General features: G+C 50.8%; 1 protein-coding gene across 2 annotated transcripts; it reads right to left on the bottom strand.

The window, feature by feature from the left end:
- Positions 1-6454: 6454 nt before the first annotated feature.
- On the bottom strand, positions 6455-16619 carry MRPL4 (mitochondrial ribosomal protein L4). 2 transcript variants are annotated; one of them, XM_032251835.1, is made up of 9 exons: positions 16275-16619; positions 16121-16187; positions 15883-16033; positions 13074-13125; positions 10450-10567; positions 8775-8881; positions 8583-8692; positions 8422-8498; positions 6455-6890 (listed from the first exon to the last, which is right to left on the bottom strand). In XM_032251835.1, exons 1-9 carry the CDS (start codon positions 16329-16331, stop codon positions 6745-6747), a joined length of 885 nt encoding a protein of 294 aa, XP_032107726.1. In that variant the 5' UTR covers positions 16332-16619; the 3' UTR covers positions 6455-6744. The 2 variants fall into 2 exon arrangements, with proteins under 2 accessions (XP_032107726.1, XP_032107727.1); XM_032251836.1 differs by lacking the exon at positions 6455-6890 and having other exon boundaries at positions 8261-8498.
- Positions 16620-20994: the final 4375 nt, after the last annotated feature.

The following is a 20994-nucleotide window of genomic DNA, read 5'->3' on the forward strand; positions in this document are numbered from 1 at the left end:
TATCCCGTGCAACCAGCTTGCAGTTCCCTTAGCTTGGAATGTTCTTCCCTTCATCCCCAACAAGGCTGGCTCCTCTTTTCTTGTGGCCTGAGCTTTCTTCTATGAATGCACCCACTACTCCATCCTGGACCACACTGCCTTAATGTTAGAATTCCTGAACTCATCACCTGGTGAATTTCTTTTTTATTTTTTTGAGACAGAGTCTTGCTCTGTCACTCAGGCTAGAGTGCAGTGGCATGATCTTGGCTGAATGAAACATCTGCCTCCTGGGTTTAAGCAATTCTCCTACCTCAGCCTCCCCAGTAGCTGGGATTACAGGTATGCGCCACCAGTCCGGGTTAATTTTGGTATTTTTAGTAGAGATGGGGTTTCACCATGTTGGTCAGGCTGCTCTGGAACTCCTGACCTCAAGTGATCCGCCTGCCTCAGCCTCCCAAAGTGCTGGAATTACAGGTATGAGCCACTGTGTCTGGCCTGTTTATTTAATTTATTTATTCTTTTTGAGACTGAGTCTCACTCCTGTCACCCAGACTGGAGTGTAGCGACATGATCTTGGCTCACTGCAACTCCTCCTCCCAGGTTCAGGTGATTCTCCTGCCTCAACCTCCTTATTTTTTTTTAAATTTTTTGAGAAGAAGTCTCACTCTGTTGCCCAGGATGGAGAGCAGAGGCTCGATCTCAGCTCACTGCAACCTCTGTTTCCCAGGTTCAAGAGATTCTTCTGCCTCAGTCTCCCAAGGAGCTGGGATTAGAGGCACCCACCACCATACCTGGCTAACTTTTGCATTTTTATTTTACTTTTTATTATTATTATTATTATTATTATTATTATTTTGAGATGGAATCTTGTTCTGTCGCCCAGGCTGGAGTGCAGTGGTGCAATCTCAGCTCACTGCGACTTCCACTTCCCAGGTTCAAGCAATTCTCCTGCCTCAGCCTCCCAAGTAGCTGAGATTACAGGTACCTGCCACTACACCCAGCTAATTTTTGTATTTTTAGTAGAGAGGAGGTTTTACCATGTTGGCCTGACTGGTCTGGAACCCCTGACCTCAGGTGATCTGCCCGCCTCAGCCTCCCGGAGCGCTGAGATTACAGGCGTGAGCCACTGCTCCAGCAGAGCTCATCTTTCATTACAGACGCCTTCTGGGGAATAGCTGAGTTTGTGGTTTTGTTTTTCAAAACTCTGCTTCAGCAAAGACGTGGAGAAAAAAAAAAAAAAAAAAGGCTACAGAAACTCATCTGATTCCAGTTATGGTGATGGAAGACAGCCAGCAGGAAACCCTCCCAGAACGGGTCAGGTCATCTTCTCCATGATCCCAGTCCTCCTCCAATGCCCAGTGGATTAGTAAAGTAAATATCTGTTCTAAGAAGCAGAGAACTGGACATGCACATCCATAGCAGAAGAAAACCATCAAGAAGTAGAGGGAAGATTGGGGTGCAGTGGCTCACCCCTGTCATCCCAGCCCTTTGGGAGACCAAGGTGGGAAGACTACTTGAGGTCAGGAGTTCAAGACTAGCCTGGGCAACACAGCGAGAGCCCGTCTCTACAAAAAAACAAAATTTAAGGCCAGATGCGGTGGCTCACGTCTGTAATTCTAACACTTTGGGAGGCCGAGGTGGGTGGATCTCAAGGTCAGAAGTTCGAGACGAGCCTGGCCAACATGGTGAAAACTTGTCTCTACTAAAAATACAAAAATTAGTCACCCATCACGTCGTGGTGGGCACCTGTGATCCCAGCTATTTGTGAGGCTGAGGCAGAAGTCGCTTGAACTGGGGAGGTGGAGGTTACAGTAAGCCAAGGTCACAGGCTACTGCACTCCATCCTGGGCGACAGAGCGAGACTTTGTCTAAAAAAAAAAAGTGTATGTCTAAACAACAGGCAGGGTGACTCACACATGTAATCCCAACACTTTGGGAGACTGAGGTGGGTGGATCACTTTGGCCAGGCTGGAGTTTGAGACCAGCCTGGCCAAACTGGTGAAACCCCGTCTTTAGTAAAAATATAAAAATTAGCCAGGCGTGGAGGCACACACCTGTAATCCCAGCTACTCAGAAGGCTAAGGCGGGGGAATTTCTTGAACCCGGAAGGCGGAGGTTGCAGTGAGCCGAGATTGCGCCACTGCATTCCAGTCTGGGCAACAGAGCAAGACTCCATCTGAAAAAAAAAAAAAAAAAAAGTACAAGGATTGCTGTGTCTCACGAATGAGGTCATGCTGTGAATTCCCTGTGCAGGGACTGGCCTGACCGACAGGCAGCTCCCTAAGTAAATACACGTTTATCTCATTAACTTTTTTGAAGATAACGAGATTTACTGAAGCATTAACATGGTATTTTTTTGTTTTTTTTTTTTTTTTTTTTGAGACGGAGTTTCACTCTTGTTACCCAGGCTGGAGTGCAATGGCACGATCTCGGCTCACCGCAACCTCTGCCTCCTGGGTTCAGGCAATTCTCCTGCCTCAGCCTCCTGAGTAGCTGGGATTACAGGCACGTGCCACCATGCCCAGCTAATTTTTTGTATTTTTAGTAGAGACGGGGTTTCACCATGTTGACCAGGATGGTCTCGATCTCTTGACCTCGTGATCCACCCGCCTTGGCCTCCCAAAGTGCTGGGATTACAGGCTTGAGCCACTGCGCCCGGCCTAACATGGTTTTAATAAATATTTTTGGTTACAAAACTGACTTATATAATGAAACAAAGAATTTTGAATCTGAAAAACACAAATCAAAATCTGTGTATTCAGCAGTCTTCGTGTCACCTTCTCCAAATTCTGAAATACAGCTCATTATTTATTTATTTTTGAGACAGAGTCTTGCTCTGTCGCCAGGCTGGAGTGCAGTGCTGCGATCTCAGCTGGCTGCAGCCTCTACCTCTAGGCTTTAAGTGATTCTCCTGCCTCTGCCTCCTGAGTAGCTGGGATTACAGGCACCTACTACCATGTCTGGCTAATTTTTTTGTATTTTTAGTAGAGATGGGGTTTTACCATGTTGGTCAGGTGGATCTCAAACGCTTGACCTCAAGTGATCCACCCTCCTTGGCCTCCCAATGTGCACTGTGCCAGGCCTACAGCTCATTATTAATTCATTCTAATTTATAAATAAATCTCATTGTATTTATTTCAGTAGGTTTGCAAAAACCAAAACATTTTAAAAATAAAAAGGAGAGGTCCAGGCGTGGTGGCTCACATCTGTAATCCCAGCACTTTGGGAGGCTGAGGCAGGCGGATCATTTGAGGTTGAGAGTTCAAGACCAGCCTGACCAACATGGTGAAACCCCGTCTTTACTAAAAATACAAAATTAGCCAGGCGTGGTGATACATGCCTGTAATCCCAGCTATTCGGGAGGCTGAGGCAGGAGAATCGTTTGAACCCGGGAGGCAGAGGTTGTGGTGAGCTGAGATCACGCCATTGCACTCCAGCCTGAGCAACAAGAGCAAAACTCCGTCTCAAAAAAATAAAGAGGAGAAATTTGGACACAGAAACAGACACACACCCACAGGGACGACATCGCGTGAAGATGAAGGGGGAGACTGAAGCAATGTGGCTATAAGCCAAGGAATGTCAAAGATTGCCAGCAAAGCAAACTGCCAGAAGCTAGGAGAGGGGTCTGGAACAGACGATCCCTGGGAAGCTAACCCTGTCCTTGATCTTGGACTTGCAGCCTCCAGAAACAGAAGAGAATACATTTCTGTTGACTAACCCCTCAGCTCCACAGTTTACAGCATTCCTACAGCGCCCTAACAAACTCATATACCCCAACTTATTTACTTATTTTTTGAGATAGAGTCTCACTCTGTCACCCAGGCTGGAGTGCAGTAGCATGATGTTGACTCACTACAACCTCTGCCTCTCGGGTTCAAGCAATTCTCCTGCCTCAGCCTCTCAAGTAGCTGGGACCACAGGCACGTACTACCACGCCCAGCTAATTTTTGTATTTTTAGTAGAGATGGGGTTTCACCATATTGGTCAGGCTGATCTTGAACTCCTGACCTCATCCTCCCACCTCAGCCTTCCAAAGTGCTGGGATTACTGGCGTGAACCACCGAGCCTGGCCTATTTATTTTTGAGAATGAGTCTTGCTCTGTCACCCAGGCTAGAGTTCAGTGGTGTGCTCTTGGCTTACTGCAAACTCCTCATCTTTTGGATTCAAGTGATTCTTCTGCCTCACCCTCCTGAGTAGCTGGGATTACAGGTGCCCACCACCAAGCCTGGCCAATTTTTGTATTTTTAGTAGAGACAGGGTTTCACCATGTTGGCTAGGCTTTCTCGAACTCCTGTACTATAGTGATCTGCCCACCTTGGCCTCTCAAAGTGCTGGGATTCCAGGCATGAGCCACTGTGCCTGGCCTGTTTTTTGTAGAGATGAGGTCTTGCTATGTTGCCCAGGCTGGACTCAAACTCCTGGCCGCAGCCTTCCAAGTAACTGGGACTGCAGGTGCGTGCCATCGTGCCCAACTATGCCAATTATTTTAAAACACATTCTAGACAGTGTATCATATCTTTTTCTTTTTTTTCTTGAGACAGGGTCTTGATCTGTTACCCAGGCTGGATTGCAATGTCACAATCTCAGCTCACTGCAGCCTCCACCCCCAGGATTCAAGCAATCCTCCCACCTCAGCCTCCAGAGTAGCTGGGACCACAGGTGTACCACCATGCCCGGCTAATTATTCTATTTTTAGTAGAAATGAGGTCTCATTATGTTGCCCAGGCTGGTCTCAAACTCCTGTGCTCAAGCGATTCACCTGCCTTGGCCTTCCAAAGTGTTGGGATTATAAGCATGAGCCACCAGGCCCAGCTGTATAATTTTTTCTGATGCCTGTGAAATCCTCAGTCTGGCTGAAGGACTCCAGTGTGGAGGAATACGTTCTGACCCATTTCTTTTGAAAATCCATCTGGGCAGCAGTTGGTCCCACCATGTTTCCTGATAGGTAAGATGCAGACTGATTGACGTTTATACTCCTGGCTGCAACTCTCCAGGCTGGGCCAGGCACTGTCAGGCCAACAGCTGGGTGTGACTCTAGGCATCGGTGCCCCTACAGAACTGGCAAGAGGAATGGTGGCAAGGCGGCATTTTTTGCAGAGCTTTGGCAGGCCTTTAACTGGTTTTAATAGCTTTTTCTTTTTCATGTTGTCAAATCTGCTGCTTCAAGGATCAAAGTCTGTGTCCCCTGAGGATGTTTGGAGAATATGTTGCACTCTCTGAAGGTGATCCCAAGAGAGGAATTCCAGAGGTGTTTTCAGCTAGGGTTGGCCCAGCAGGTAGGGATGGTTGTGTGACTGCTTAGCCTGGCTAGGTCCACACACGCAGAAAGCAGTCCTGATTGACCCTCCTCCCTTCTTCCTTTCCTTTCCTGATCTTCTTCCTTTCCTTTTCATTCTGTTTCTCCTTCCTTCCTTTTTCTTTCTTTCTCCCTCCCTCCCTCCCTCTCTTTTCTATTTCCTTCTTTCTTTCTCTTTTCTTTCAGCCAGAGTCACTGCAACCCGAGTTCAAGTGATTCTTCTGCCTCAGCTTCCTGAGTGGCTGGGATTACAGGTGCCCGTGACCATTCCTGGCTTGGCCAGGCTGGTCTCAAACTCCTCATCTCTGGTGGTCTACCTGCCTTGACCTCCCAAAGTCCTGGGGCGTGAGCCACTGTGCCTGGCTGGTTGACTTTAAATAAATCCATCACATTGTCTTATAGTCTGTTGTGGCTATTAGGAACAATTAACGTGGCAAGCAAACAACCTCAGCAAACTCAAGAATTGGGATACTGGGTTTTTGTTTTTAAGACAGTGTCTCACTCTGTCACCCAGGCCAGAGTGTATTGGCTCAATTTCAGCTCACTGCAGCCTCTGCTTCCTGGGCTCAGGTAATCCACCTCAGCCTCCCAAGTAGGTGGGACCTGAGGTGAGCACCACCACGCCCAGAAAATTTTTGTATTTTTTGCAGAGATGGGGTTTCGCCACGTTGCCCAGGCTGGTCTCGAACCCCTAGGCTCAAGCGATCCTCCCACCTTGACCTCCAAAGTGCTAGGGTTACAGGTGGGAGTCACCATGCCCAGGTGTTTTTAAACAGGTGCTTATCCGCCCACTTACAGCAAGACGTTTACTTTTCTGACTCTGCTTACAGGAAGTCATTGCAATGAAAAGTCAGGTTTGTGCATGACATCTACTTGTACAATCACGCAAGCACTCTCAGGCTTCATGAAGTACGGTCGTAGACAGGACTGCAAAACCTCTCAGGGACGGGAATGCCCAGCGGTGGTGCTCAGGAGGTGGACCTGCCAGGATTCAGCTTCTAGGAAGTGTGGGTGCCCACGAACCTGTGAGGTCCTGAAGTCTGACTCATCAGCTAAGCGAATTCTTGTAATTTCCACAAATAGCACTGGGGTTCCCTTAAACCAGATCCCCAGTGGTGCCCAGAACCCGGGAGGGAGCCCAACATGCCCAATGCAGTTATTAAAAATGACACTGTCTGTTTATCCTCCTTTATTTAAAAATCCAATTTATTTTAAAAACAAAGAGAGAATGGAGGTAGTAGCCTGCCTAGGCTCTCCATGGAGTTGCCCCTTCCCAATGGTGATGGCCACTCCACACGGTCTCAGATTCCTCCCTGGGATGATAGGGTACGGGTGGCACCTCCCTCGAAGGGTGGGTGTGGGTGTGAGGCTCCCAAGTCGGCCAGGGACTCAGCCTGGCTCAGAACAGGCGCTTCACATCGACAGTGGCGTGGGGAGGCCCTGGGCCCTGGGTGGTTCGGGGTGGGGATCAGGGAAAGTCGCTGTAGGGCAGGCTGAGAGGGTAGAGCAGCCTGTAGCGCATGTCCTGCCAGAGCAGCTTGTCCTCCAGGAAGGCGATGGTGGGCAGCGTCAGGACCAGGGTCTGGTGCTTGAGCATGCTGTACACATTTAGGCCTGAGGGGTTGGGGGATGGTCAGGACGGGACTGCCTCTCCCACCCCACCCACATCAGAGTCCCTCCGTGTTTACAGAGACCCTCAACTGTGCTCTAGTGTGACTTTGTGAGCCCAGCAGCCCGGGCCAGACCCTGCCTGGTCGCTTGTTGCCTGTAAGCTTCTGGCCAAGGAGCTGTTCTCAGCTCATCACCTGCTGACTGAGAGCCCCCGAAGTGTAAGGCTCAGCCTGTGCCTAGGCGGGACTCCTGGCTCCCATTCTCATAGGGGAGACCCAGGGCAAATGATGGGAGGGCAGGGAGGTGATAGGGCTGGTCATGCAGGGCCTGGCATAGCACCCTGAGGATTTGAACTTTCATCTTGAGGGAGGTGGGAGCCAGTGAGGGCTGTGGGTTGAGGAGGGACAGGACCTGACTCAGGCTCACAGGCGCCATCTGGTGGCTGTGGAGGGAATAGACAGTGGCGTTGGCAGAGGTGACCTTGGAGCTTTTTTTGGGGGGACAGAGTCTTGCTGTCACCAGGCTTGAGTGCAGTGGCAGGATCTCCGCTCACTGCAACCTCCGACTCACCTGCCTCAGCCCCACCCCTGAGCAGCTGGGACTATAGGCACGTGCCACCATGCCCAGCTAATTTTTTGTATTTTTAGTAGAGACGGGGTTTCACCCTGTTGGCCAGGATGGTCTCAATCTCTTGACCTCGTAATTGGCCTGCCTCAGCCTCCCAAAGAGCTGGGATTACAGGTGTGAGCCACCATGCCCGATCTCTTCTTTTTTGAGACAGAATCTCGCTCTCTCCCCTAGGTTTGGGTGCAGTGGTGTGATCATGACTCACTGCAGTTTTTGGCCCCCTGAGCTCAAGGTATCCACTTACCTCAGCCCCCTGAGTAGCTGGGACTACAGGCGCACACCACCAGGCCTGGCTCATTTTTTGATTTTTAGTACAGATGGGAGCCTCACTATATTGCCCAGGCTGGCCTCAAACTCTAGGCCTCAAGCAAATCTCTTGCCTTGGCCTCCCAAAGCACTGGGATTGCAGACATGGGCCACCACACCCAGCCAAGCACTTTTTTTTTTTTTTTTTTTTTGAGTCGCAGTTTTGCTCTTGGTACCCAGGCAGGAGTGCAGTGGCTCGATCTCGGCTAACCTCAGCCTCCGCCTCCTGGGTTCAAGCAATTCTCCTGCCTCAGCCTGCCGAGTAGCTGGGACTACAGGCATGCGTCGCCACACCCAGCTAATTTTTGTATTTTCAGTAGAGACAGGGTTTCACCATGTTGACCAGGATGATCTTGATCTCTTGACCTCGTGATCCACCTGCCTCGGCCTTCCAAAGTGCTGGGATTATATGAGCCACCGCGCCCGGCCCAAGCACTTCTTTAGGAAAGGTTATTGCTTTGGGCAAGCTGAGGGCTGGGTCCGGGACACTCCCCAAGGCCAGAGACCAGATGCAGGATTTGAACTGCCCTGTGATTCTAACAGCAGAGCCTGCTCATGCACACTCTGGGGGCCTGGGAAGTGGGCTGGGCCCTTTGCTCACCAACAGCTGGGATCAGGGTGAAGGTCTTGAGCCTAGAGGTGGCCTCCACGATGTTCTGTGGCATCTCCTCGTGTGTCCTGTAAAAGAATGGGGAGTGGGGCTTGAACCCTCATAGTATGGAGCTCAGGGCCCCCTGCCCCTGCTCTGCCCTGCGCCCTCACAAGTTCACGAGGAGCACAGAGTCCCCCCAGCGGCGGTAGCGGGCCAGGTCTGTCAGGTACTGGGGGTCTGGGGTCGGCAGCTCTAAGGAGTCCACAATGTGCAGGTCGTCCTGGTGGGAGGAAAGGATGATGTGAGCCCTGGGTCCGGAGCAGCCCAACCTCCAGCAGCCATTTGGGCCCCCATGGCTGTACCTGGGCCAGCTTGACGGTCAGTGCCACTTTGAGGCCCAGGGCCCGTACCTTCATAGGCAGCATGTAGTAGTAACTCGTGGGACCCCGGGGGCCGTGGGCAACGCCCCCTGCAGGAACAGAGGCATGTGAGCAGGTAGGGGCCGCTGCAGAGCTTGGAGGTCAACAGTCTGCTGCAGTGATGGGTTTGGGGTGATACTGAGGGGGTGCTGCCAGGAACCAGGCAGAGAGGGCAGGACCTCAGAGGATGCTGGATCAGGGACAGCTTAGGACCAGTGACTTTGCTTCACTCGGCTTCAGTTTCCCCAGCTGTCACACTCTGAGACAGGGCTGGCCACAGTGGCTCACACCAGCATGTTGGGCGGCTGAGGCTGGAGGATCACTTGAGCCCAGGAGCTCAAGGCTGCAGTGAGCTATGACTGGGCCACTGCACTACAGCCTAAGCAACAGCGAGATCCTGTCTCAAAAGCAAACAATCAAAAAACAAACCACCTTGAGAGCAGACAGTTCCTGCCTCATAGGACACATAAGTTACGGTGTGGATTCCGTAGAGTGGCGTAGAGTGTGAACTTAAGCACAGCTGTTCATGCTGAAATTACCACGAGGTTCTAACTTTCAGGTTTAGAGAGACAGGCAGGCATCAGGCACACACTCTGATGGAGCAAGCAGTGTGATTTGGGAGCAACAGCACTCGGGGAGATTCCCTAGCAAGCCCCTCATGTTGGTGTCCGCCCTCACCTGGGCCTTCGAAATGCAACAGAGAAGACAATGGACACAGTCGCTGCCCTCACGCTGTTCACATTCCGGTAAGGTCAGAAAACAGGCTAAAATGCAGAGGGAATCAGGGTAGTCCGAGGGGATGCGGAGGCAAAGGAGGTCAAGGAGTGCTGCTTGGAGGAGGTGTGGCCTAGAACCCTGAAAGGTGAGGAGAGCTGGCAGGGTAAACAGCTGAGAGGGTGGCTGGTGCCACCCTGAGTCATCTTGTTAGCATCCAAGAAAATAAGAGGTTAAAAACAAGGCCGGGCGCGGTGGCTCACACCTGTAATCCTAGCACTTTGGGAGGCTGAGGTGGGTGGATCACCTGAGGTCAGGAGTTCAAGACCAGCCTGGCCATTATGGTGAAACCTCATCTTTAAAACAAAACAAAACAAAACAAAACAAAAAAAAGAGAGATGAAAAAAAAAAAAGGAGGTTAAAAACAAACCAACAATTACAACCAAAAAAAAAAAAGCCATCTCTGCCTGGTCAGAGAGGGAACAGAGGGGACGAGCGGGAAAGGTATGCAGCCACCAGGGCCCTCGATGACAAAGTCAGGAGTTCAGGTTCCACACAAAGGCCAAAGGAGGCGAGAGATTTAGGAAGAGCTCTCTGGGTGTGTGGGAAGTGCAGGTCAGGAGAGGGAGACAGGTGGTGGGGTCCAGAGGGGCTGTGGCCACAAGCTGAAGAGAGGGCATTTGAGAGCGAGGAGTGGATGGCTCCCAGGTCCATTTGTGTCCCCCTTCATGGGCCGCCAGGTCCGAGTGCCTCAGTCCCAATGTCACCAACCCAGGTGGTCCCATGAGATGGAAGGAAAAGGGCAGATATGATACCGTGCCAGATGTGGGCAGCTGTGTGAACACCCAGGCCCTTCCATGGCCCCCCCACCCCTCCCTGTCCCCTCCATCCTGTCTCCAGTTACCTCCTCGCCAGAGCGGAGAGCGGATGCTGCCATGCCGGGCCCGCCCGCTGCCTTTCTGCGGCCAGGGCTTCCGGCCACCGCCCCGCACCTCAGCCCTCGTCTTGGTCTTGGCATAGCTCTGGAGGCACAAAGTGAGGAGGGGGTCAGGTCCACAAGGCAGGTGTCAGGGAGCCAGGAAGACCAGTCCTGCCACAGGGGAGCCAGGCAGGCTCCCCATGATGAGGGGCTCTCTTGGGCCAAAAGAAGCCAGAACTCCTGCCCCATGCCAGCCTCACAAAGGCAGGGGCCCTGCTGCTGCGCACGCAGCAGGTGCTTGGTATTTTTTGAACGATTAATTTTTTTCTTTGGGACAGTCTCACTGTATCACCCAGGCTGGAGTGAAAGTGGCGTGATCTCGGCTCACTGCAACCTCTGATTTCTGTTTCAAGCGATTCTCCTGCCTCAGCCTCCCAAGTAGCTTAGATTACAGGTGTCCGTCACCATGCCCAGCTAATTTTTTTTTTTTTTTAAAACGAGTTTTGCTCTTGTCACCCAGGCTGGAGTGCAATGGCATGATCTCGGCTCACTGCAACCTCTGCCTCCCGGGTTCAAGCAATTCTCTTGCCTCAGCCTCTCGAGTAACTGGGATTACAGGTGCCTGCCATCATGCCCAACTAATTTTTGTATTTTTTTAGTAGAGACGGGGTTTCACCATGTTGGCCAGGCTGGTCTCGAACGCCTGACCTCATGATCTGCCCACCTTGACCACCCAAAGTGCTGGGATTACAGGCGTGAGCCACCACACCCAGCCAAATATATATATATATATATATTTTTTTTGAGACAGTTTCGTTCTGTCACCAGGCTGGAGTGCAGTGGCACAGTCTCAGCTCACTACAACCTCCGCCTCCTGGGTTCAAGCAATTGTCCTGTCTCAGCCTCCAGAGTAGCCGGGACTACATGCACCCGCCACCACATCCGGCTAATTTTTGTATCTCTGATAGAGACAGGGTTTCACCATATTGGTCAGGCTGGTCTTGAGCTCCTGACCTCGTGATTTGCCCACCTTGGCCTCCCAAAGTGCTGGGATTACAGGTGTGAGCCACCATGCCTGGCCTATTTTTTGGACAATTTTAATGTGGCTGTTAACTGCCCATTTCCCGTGGTGGGAAATGACGTGAACTGGAAGAATCCAGGAAGAGGAGTGGGGCAAGATCAGGAAGGGCTCAGAAAAGCAGACCGATGACTTTATTCCTAGGGTGATGGGGAGCCAGGGAGGGCATGAGCAGGAGGACGACTGGCTAGACCACTGGGGTGGGTGGATGAGACCCCGACTGGTAATGGATCCTTCAATGTTCTTGGCATAAAACCCAGACTCCTCCCCACTGCTCCCATTGGCCTCTATGGCAACACCGGGCTCGTTATGGTCCCTGCCACAGGGCCTTTGCATGCCCCATTCCTGTTATCTCCACCCCAGCTCCGCTGTGTCCTAAATCTCGTTACCTTCTACAGTAGACCTGAGGTTAAACGTCCCATTCTGTGGGACAACTGCTTATGATTACACATCTATGGCCAGGCACCGTGGCTCACGCCTGTAATCCCAGCACTTAGAAAGCTGAGGTGGGCGGATCACGAGGTCAGGATTTCAAGACCAGCCTGGCCAACATGGTGAAACCCCATCTCTACTAAAAAAAAACTACAAAAATTAGCCAGCTGTGGTGGCACATGCCTGTAATCCCAGCTACTCGGGAGGCTGAGGCAGGAGAATTGTTTGAACTGGGAGGTGGAGGTTGCAGTGAGCCAAGATTGGCCCCACTGCACTCTAGACTGGACAACAAGAGCAAAACTCTTGTCTCCAAAAATGGTAATAATAATTACACATTTATAGGCATGACTATCTGACTCGCCTTCACTTCTCCCATGAGACTGTGACCTTCATTAGAATAGGACTTTGCCAACTTTTTTGGCGGGGGGTGGAAAGGGAAGGGGCAGAGATTGGGTTTTGCTGTTTCCCAGGCTGGTCGTGAACTCTTGGCCCTAAGAAACCTACACACCTCGGCCTCCCAGTACTGGGATTACAGGCCTGAGCCACTGCACCCAGCCTGACATTGCCTATTTTGTCCACTGCTATATTCTCTCACCCACCACAATGCCTACATCAGTGAGTGATCAGAAAATAACTGAAAATGAGCCAGGCGCGGCGGCTCACGCCTGTAATCCCAGCACTTTAGGAGGCCAAGGCAGGGGGATCACTTCAAGTCAGCAGTTTGAGACCACGCTGGCCAACATGGTTAAACTCCATCTCTACTAAAAATACAAAAATTAGTTGGGCGCATGCCTGTAGTCCCAGCTACTCAGGAGGCAGAGGCAGGAGAATCGCCAGGAAGTGGAGGTTGCAGTGAACCAAGATTGCACCACTGCACTCCAGCCTGGGGGACAGAGTGAGACTCCATCTCCATCTCATTTAAAAAAAAAAAAAAAAAGAAAGAAAACTAAAAAATGGACTCATCGGTGAATGGTTCAGGAGACAGATAAGGCCCCATCTGAGCAGTCCAAAGAAAACCCAGCCATGGGCTTCCTCTGGCCCCCACCCCCAACCTCCCCAGGAAGCTCCTTCACTCCACCTTGCTCCATTAGGCACTCACAATTCTCTTGAAGTTCTTCTGCCATATGGCAACCTGGTGCAGGATATCCAGCCTGCGGGGAGGAGAGATGCATGAGAAGCCCATCTCTACTTCAAACCCCACTACAGGGAAACCCAGGATTCTTCCTTCCGCCTCCGGGGCCCTGAGTGATTTGCTGTTCCATCTGCCTGAAACAGTCTTCCCCTGGATGGTTCCTTCTCAGCCTACAAGTGTCAGCTCCAATAATTGCTGAAGGGAGCTCCTAGCTAACGAAAGAGACACACTGGCCAGGCGCGGCGGCTCACGCCTGTAATCCTAGCACTTTGGGAGGCCAAGGCAGGGGGATTACTTGAGGCCAGGAGTTTAAGACAAGCCGAGCAACATGAGGAAACCCAGTCTCTACAAAAAATACAAAAATTGGCTCCGTGTGGTGGTACATGTCTGTCATTCTAGCTACTCGGGAAGCTGAGGCATGAGAATTGCTAGAACCCAGGAGGCAGAGGTTGAAGTGTGCCAAGCTTGTGCCATTGCACTCTAGCCTGAGCAACAGATCAACATTCTTATCCCCCACCCAAAAAAAAGCCACCTCTTCTTCCTTGTTTTTTCTACCACTATTTTTTTCCTGCTATTACAGTTCAGTTATTGCCACCTTCTTTGGGAACTGGTTTGCCTCTCTAGTTCTGTACCACTCCATACAGTCACATATTCAACACCTGAAACGTGGTCAGTGCCCCATGCTAAAATGTGATTTCAATATAGTTTTAAATACAGGTTAAATACATTATTGAAATTAATTTCACCTATTTTTTCTTTTCGAGACGAGTCTTGCTGTGCTGCCCAGGCTGGAGTGCAGTGGAGGGATCTCGGCTCACTGCAACCTCCGACTCCTGGGTTCAAGCAGATTTTCCTGCCTCAGCCTCCCAAGCAGCTGGGACTACAGGTGCCTACCACCACACCCAGCTAATTTTTGTATTTTTAGAAGAGACAGGGTTTCTTCACTATGTTGGCCAGGCTGGTCTTGAACTCCTGGCCTTGTCATCCACCTGCCTCGGCCTCCCAAAGTGCTGGGTATAGGCTTTAGCCACCATGCCCAGCCTCCTTTTTTTTTTTTTTTTTTTTTGAGATAGTGTCGCTCTGTTGCTCAGGCTGGAGTGCGGTGGTACAATCTTGGCTCACTGCAACCTTTGCCTCCTGGGTTCAAGCAATTCTCATGCCTCAGACTACTGAGTAGCTGGAATTACAGGCGCACCACCATGCCTGGCTAATTTTTGTATTTTTAGTAGGGACAGGATTTTGCCATGTTGGCCAGGCTGGTCTTGACCTCAAGTGATCCACCCACCTCAGCCTCCCAAAGTGCTGGGATTACAAGTATAAGCTACCGCACCCTGCCTTTTTTTTTTTTTTTTTTTTTTTTTGAGATGGAGTCTGGCTCTGTCACCCAGGCTGCAGTACAGTAGTGCAATCATAGCTCCTTGCAGTCTCCAACTCCTGGGTTCAAGTGATCCTCCTGCCTCGGCCTCCTAAATAGCTGGGACTACAGATGTGAGCCACCAGGCTCAACCTAATAACACATTATTTGCCAGAAATGGCGTGCACAAGAGTCAGGACACTGGGACTTGGCCTGCATAGTTTGAGATCCTGTCGATCACTTACAAAGTATGTTACCTTTTGAGGAAGTTACATGAGTTCCTCCATTTATCTACAAAATAAGGATAACCCAGCCCGGGGCAGTGGTTCATGCCTGTAACCCCAGCACTTTGGGAGGTCAAGGTGGGTAGATCTTGAAGTCAGGAGTTCAAGCCAGCCTGGCCAACATGGTGGCAAAATCCTGTCTCCAGTAAAAACAAGTATCAGCTGGGTGTGTTGGTACACCCTGTAATCCCAGCAACTCAGGAGGATGAGGCAGGAGAATCATTTTAACCTGGGAGGCAGAGGTTGCAGTCAGCCCAGATGGTGTCATTGCACTCCACCCTGGGTGACAGAGCTAGACTCCATCTCAAAAAAAAAAAAAAGGTTAACCCTACATTTTTTCTTTCTTTCTTTCTTTCTTTTTTTTTTTTTTTTTGAGACAGAGCCTCACTCTGTTGCCCAGGCTGGAGTGCAGTGGTGCGATCTCGGCTCACTGCAACCTCCACCTCCCACGTGCAAGCAATTCTCATGCCTCAGGCTCCCAAGTAGCTGGGACTACAGGCTTGCACCACCACGCCTGGCTAATTTTGTATTTTTAGCAGAGACAGCGTTTCACCATGTTGGCCAGGCTGCTCTTAAACTCCTGGCTTCAAGTGATCCCCCGGTCTTGGCCTCCCAAAGTGCTGGGATTACAGATGTGAGCCACAGCACGCAGCCCCTACATTTTCTTAGAGATGTTATGAACAGTCAGTTAACTAAAATACAAACAGCCTCTTCCAGGCACCTAGGAATGGTTTGGTCTTCCTTCATGCTCTTATTTGCAAAAGCCAGTTAAGAAATGATTATGAACTTTTCTATAGGACTTATTATGTGCCAGAATCAAGTCATTTACTCATCACAGCAACCTCCTGAGCGCTGACAAAATAGAACACTGAGGCATAAGAGGGGAAGACAGGATTTGAACCTAATCAGTAGGGCTCCAGAGTTGTCTCCCTAACCCCTAGAGAATGTCACTTCTGAAATTTCAATCTCGCACAGCGTTACATCAGGGGAAACTATCATCATCCCCCTCTGACAAAGAGAAACGGAGGCTGTAGAAATTGAGCACTTTCCCAAAAGCACAAGCCCAAAGTCATCTGACTCCTGAACTCCCTCTCTTCATCCCTCTGCCACTCAGTTCAGCATTACAGCCCCCGTTCACCTGGGCGCGGTGGCGAAAACATCGGGGTGCAGGTCGGCCAGGCCCACGCGCTCCTGCTCGAAGCCCCGCAGGGACTCGACCCAGGCTTGCACCGGGCGTCGAAGAGCGGGTACCGGGAACTCGACTTTGCGCAGCACGGGCTCCGGGAAACCTGGAGCGATTGCGGGGGTTAGGGGTTAAGGTCAAGGGGCAGACCTCTCCGTCGCCGCCCCTCCTAGGGCGACCCCTGCTGCCTCACCCTCGCTCGCCACTTGCTCCGGCTTCTCGGTCGGAGGCGCTGCCTCTTCTGCCAGCGAACTCAGGGCCTGCAAGGGGTGGGCGAAAAGTGAGAGACGACCCCTGGACACCCCCACATTTCATCCTTCGACCACGCCTCCAGCCCCTGGCCTCACCCGGCAGCCCGTGGGGCGAAGCCAGGCACGCGCCCCAGCCCGGACCAACTGCAGCATAGCCGCGAAGCCTCCCACGCCACTGGAAGTCAAGGCCACGGGAGTCGCGCGTGGCGCCGCCGGATGACGTCACGCACGCGACGCCGCTCGAGTCGCTGCGACTCCACGCTGGAAAGCGAGGTGTGCAAAACTGGATGGGGGGGTCCGACCCAGCGTGCCCCAACGTCCGCCCCAGGACTAATCCCCAGACCCCAATTTTCACTCCTGGCTTTAGGACCCTCTGCAACACTGGGTAACGCGACCTCACAGCAGGAAGTTCCAGCTTCCGTAGGCCTCTCCTACTTTGGGTCCCGCCCCCGGCGAGCTCAGCCAATGAGACTTCTCCAGGCCAATTCAGCCAGTGAGTGTTAACACTGAAGGAGTGTCCCCGCCCATAACTGGGCAGTTCTGGGGCGAGCAACTAACGAATACAGCCAATAACAGTTAAGCTTTTGCTGTTGGTCACGCCCAGCGGGCCACGCCCTCATTTCGCCCCCTAGGCTCTCAGAGGTGGTTTTTTCTTATTTATTTATTTAATTTGTTTAAAGACAGGGCCTAGTAAGCCTGTCCCACAGAAGCCTTCAGGGTTGGGCCTGCCAGACCATGCCTCCCACTTTAGATTCCCCAGGGAAGTGCTATGTCCTCCTGAAACCCCTCTGATTAGGTCTGTGTGTCCCCCACCCACTAGACCAGGGCCCTGTCCCCTCTCAGATCTTCCAGGGCTCTCCTAGGACAGAACAAAGTGGGACACAGATCCTGGACTTCCTCCCTTGTCACCCCCTAACAAATCCGAACGCTCATTTTAGTTTCTTTATTTTGGTTTTTAGAGACAAGGTCTTGCTCTGTCGCCCAGGCTGGAGTGCATTGGGCAAGATCATGACTCATTGCAGCCTCAAGCTCCTGAGCTCAAGGGATCCTCCTGCTTCAGTCTCCCGAGTAGCTGGTAACTACAGGCGTACACGCTCGGTTATTTGTATTGTACTTTTTAATTTTGTATTTGTATTTTGAGACGGAGTCTCGCTCTATCACCCAGGCCTGAGAGCAGTGGTGCGATCTCGACTCACTGCATCCTCCGCCTCCCGGGTTCAAGCGAGTCTCTGCCTCAGCTTCCCGAATAGTTGGGGTTACAGGCACCCGCCACCAGCTAATTTTTGTATTTTTAGTAGAGACTGGTTTCACCATGTTGGCCAGGCTGGTCTCGAACTTGTGACGTCAGGTAATCCACCTGCCTTGGCCTCCCAAAGTGCTGGGATTACAGGCCTGAGCCAGCACGCCCCGTCTAATATATATATATATATATTTTTTTTTTTTTGTAGAGACAGAGGCAGGTGTCTCCTAGGGTTGCCCAGGCTGATCTGGAACTTCTGGGCTCCAGTGATTCTCCCCCGTTGGCCCCCCAAAGTGCTGGGATTACAAGCGTGAGCCACCGTGGCCCACCCATTTTTAGGTTCTTTACCGTATTCCCGATAGACCTCCAGGAGGCGCCACCGGACCACAGCAGGCTTTCTTACTGGTCCAGGGCTGTCGGCTTGGAGGCCAGTGCATTCTGGACAGAGCACAATTGCTAACAACGTGGTCAGTGAACCAACCTCATTTTCCTTTGCTGGAAAAAGGGGAGGTTATGAGATTGCAATGACATAATGGAGGCAAAGCGTGCTATAAATAGAATTATTATTATTTTTTGAGAGAGTCTCTCCCTGTTACCCAGGCTGGAGTGCAGGGGCGCAATCTTGGCTCACTGCATCCTCCACCTCCCCAGTTCAAGTGATTTTCCTACCTCAGCCTCCCAAGTAGCTGGATCACAGGCATGTGCCACCACGCCTCGCTAATTTTTGTATTTTTACTAGAGACGGGATTTCACCGTGTTGGCCAGGCTGGTCTTAAACTCCTGACCTCATGATCCACCCACCTCAGTCTCCCAAAGTGCTGAGATTACAGGCATGAGCCATTGAGACTGGCTATATTATTATTATTAATATTATTATTATTATTATTTTGAGATGGAATCTTGCTCTGTCGCCCAGGTTAGAGTGCAGTGGCATGATCTCGGCTCACTGCAACCTCCACCTTCCTGGATCAAGTAATTATCCTGCCTCAGCCTCCCGAGTAGCTGGGATTACAGGTGCCCGCTACCTCGCCTGGCTAACTTTTGTATTTTTAGTAGAGAAGGGGTTTCACCATCTTGGCAGGCTGATCTTAAACTCCTGACCCTGTGATCCGCCCGCCTCAGCCTCCCAAAGTGCTGGGATTACAGGCGTGAGCCACTATGCCTCGTCACATTACTGTTATTATTTTCTTTTTTGAGGTAGAGTCTCGCTGTGTTGTTCATGCTGGAGTGCAGTGGCACGATCTTGGCTCACTGCAATCTCCGCCTCCCAGGTTCAAGTGATTCTCCTGCCTCAGCCTCCTGAGTAGCTGGGATTACCGGCATGCACCACCATGCCCAGTTAATTTTTTAGTAGAGACAGGGTTTCACCATGTTGGTCAGGCTGGTATTGAACTCTTGACCTTGTGATCTGCCCGCCTCAGTCTCCCAAAGTGCTGGGATTACAGACATGAGCCACTGCACTTGGTCACATCATTATTATTATTATTATTATTGTCATCAGAGACAAACAAGGGCCAAGACAAGAGTGAGTGGGGGCAGAGACTGGAGGACTTGAGCACTGTGCTAAAGATATGGGCTTTCTCTTGGTATCTGGTATATAATATTTTAGAAACATTTTTGTGAAGTATTAATCAAAATTTTGCTGGGTGCTGTGGCTCACACCTGTAATCCCAACACTTTGAGAGGCAGAGATGGGAGGATCAGTTGAGCCCAGGAGTTTGAGCCCAGCCTAGGCAGCATGCCAACACCCTGTTTCTACCAAAAATTTAAAAATTAGCTAGGTATAGTGGTATATGCCTGTGGTCCCAGCTACTGGGGAGGCTAAGGCAATCACTTGAACCCAAGAGATTCAGGCTATGGTGAGCCATGTTCATGCCACTGCACTCCAGCCTGAGTGACAGAGTGAGATCCTATTTCAAAAAAAACAAAAACATGGCCAGGCTCAGTGGCTGACGCCTGTAATCCCAGCACTTTGGGAGGCCAAGGCAGGCCAGTCACAAGGTCAGGAGTTTGAGATCAGCCTGGCCAACATGGTGAAAACCCATCCCTACTAAAAATACAAAAAATTAGCTGGGCATAGTGTAATCCTGGGCGCCTGTAATCCCAGCTATTCAGGAGGCTGAGGCAGGAGAATTGCTTGAACCCAGAAGGCGGAAGTTGCACTGAGCCGAGATTGTGCCACTGCACTCTAGCCCAGGAGACAGACTGAGACTACATCTCAAAAAAAAAAAAAAAAAAGTATAGCATATTGTGTATTTTATCCTTGCAAGAATAACTGTGGCTGCATGTTTAGGACGCCATGTTTTTTGCTACTTTAAAAGGTCTTTTAATCCTTTATTTTGTTCCTGTTCTTTTTGAGATAGGATCTCACCCTGTTACTAGTATGTAGTGCAGTGGCAAGATTATAGTTCACTGTAGTCTTGAACTCCTGTGCTCACATGATCCTCTGCCTCAGCCTCCCATGTAGCATGTAGGTAGGACTACAAGCATGCGTCACCATGCCTAGCAATTTTTTTTTTTTTTTTTTTGAGATGGAGTCTTGCTCTGTTGCCAGGCTGGAGTGCAGTGGCTCACTCTTGGCTCACTGCAACCTCCACATCCCAGGTTCGAGTGATTCCCCTGCCTCAGCCTCCTGAGTAGCTGGAATTACAGGTGTGTGTCACCATACCCCGCTAATTTTTTGTGTTTTAGTTTTTCGCAGAGATGAGGTTTCACCATGTTGTCCAGACTGGTCTCAAATTCTTGACCTCAAATGATCTGCCTGCCTCAGCCTCCCAAAGTGTTTGGATTATAGGCGTGAGCCACCACGCCTGGCCGCCTGGCTTAATTGCTTAGTGATTTATTAGGCACCTACTGTGTACCACTGGGACATGAGCAAATCCAGCAGACACTTTTGAGATATTCACAGTCCAAAGGACTGAAGGATCAGAGTTCAGGAGGGGAGTCTATAGGGTCTGTGGGCATCCATAGGAGGAATTCCCAACCACAGAGGCAGGGTCTTGGTGTGGTCTTGTGGAGCTATAGCCTGAGAGCTAAGGCTTGAGGACTTTGTCCAGAGAAGAAAATGTGTTTCAGGTTGAGAGAACAGCAGTTGCAAAGGCTAGGAGTGAGGAAAGACTGACAGGGTAGAGGTGGCTGAACCTTTCCGACTACCCACCGCATGCTTCCTTTTTCTTCTTCTTGTGGTTTCTGAGACAGGGTCTTACTCTGTCACCCACGCTGGAGTGCAGTGGTGTGATCTTGGCTCACTGCAACCTCCGCCTCCCAGGTTCAAGTGATCCTCCCATCTCAGCCTCCCGAGTAGCTGGGACTATAGGCGCACACCACCATGCCCAGCTAATTATTGTATTCTTACTAGAGACAGCATTCTGCCATGTTGCCCAGGCTGGTCTTGTACTCCTGACTTCAGGTGATCCCCCACAGCTTCCGTGATTATCCTATTTAAAATAGCAAATTGGCTGAGGGCTATGGCTCATGCCTGTAATCCCAGCACTTTGGGAGGCTGAAGCGGGCGGATCACCAGAGATCAGGAGTTTGAGACCAGCCTGACCAATATGGTGAAAACCCATCTCTACT

Source organism: Sapajus apella, unplaced genomic scaffold, assembly GCF_009761245.1.
Source record: "Sapajus apella isolate SASKATOON/1434 unplaced genomic scaffold, GSC_monkey_1.0 scaffold77, whole genome shotgun sequence".
NCBI classification, from domain to species: domain Eukaryota; kingdom Metazoa; phylum Chordata; class Mammalia; order Primates; family Cebidae; genus Sapajus; species Sapajus apella.

Bases quoted from the DNA above. Each gene is read 5' to 3' on its own strand.
- MRPL4 (XM_032251835.1), bottom strand. From the start codon at position 16,331: ATGCTGCAGTTGGTCCGGGCTGGGGCGCGTGCCTGGCTTCGCCCCACG. The intron at 16,188-16,274 runs GTGAGGCCAGGG...CACCCCTTGCAG, and splicing joins TTCGCCCCACGGGCTGCCGG to GCCCTGAGTTCGCTGGCAGA. The intron at 8,882-10,449 runs GTAACTGGAGAC...CTGTTCCTGCAG, and splicing joins CTCTCCGCTCTGGCGAGGAG to GGGGCGTTGCCCACGGCCCC.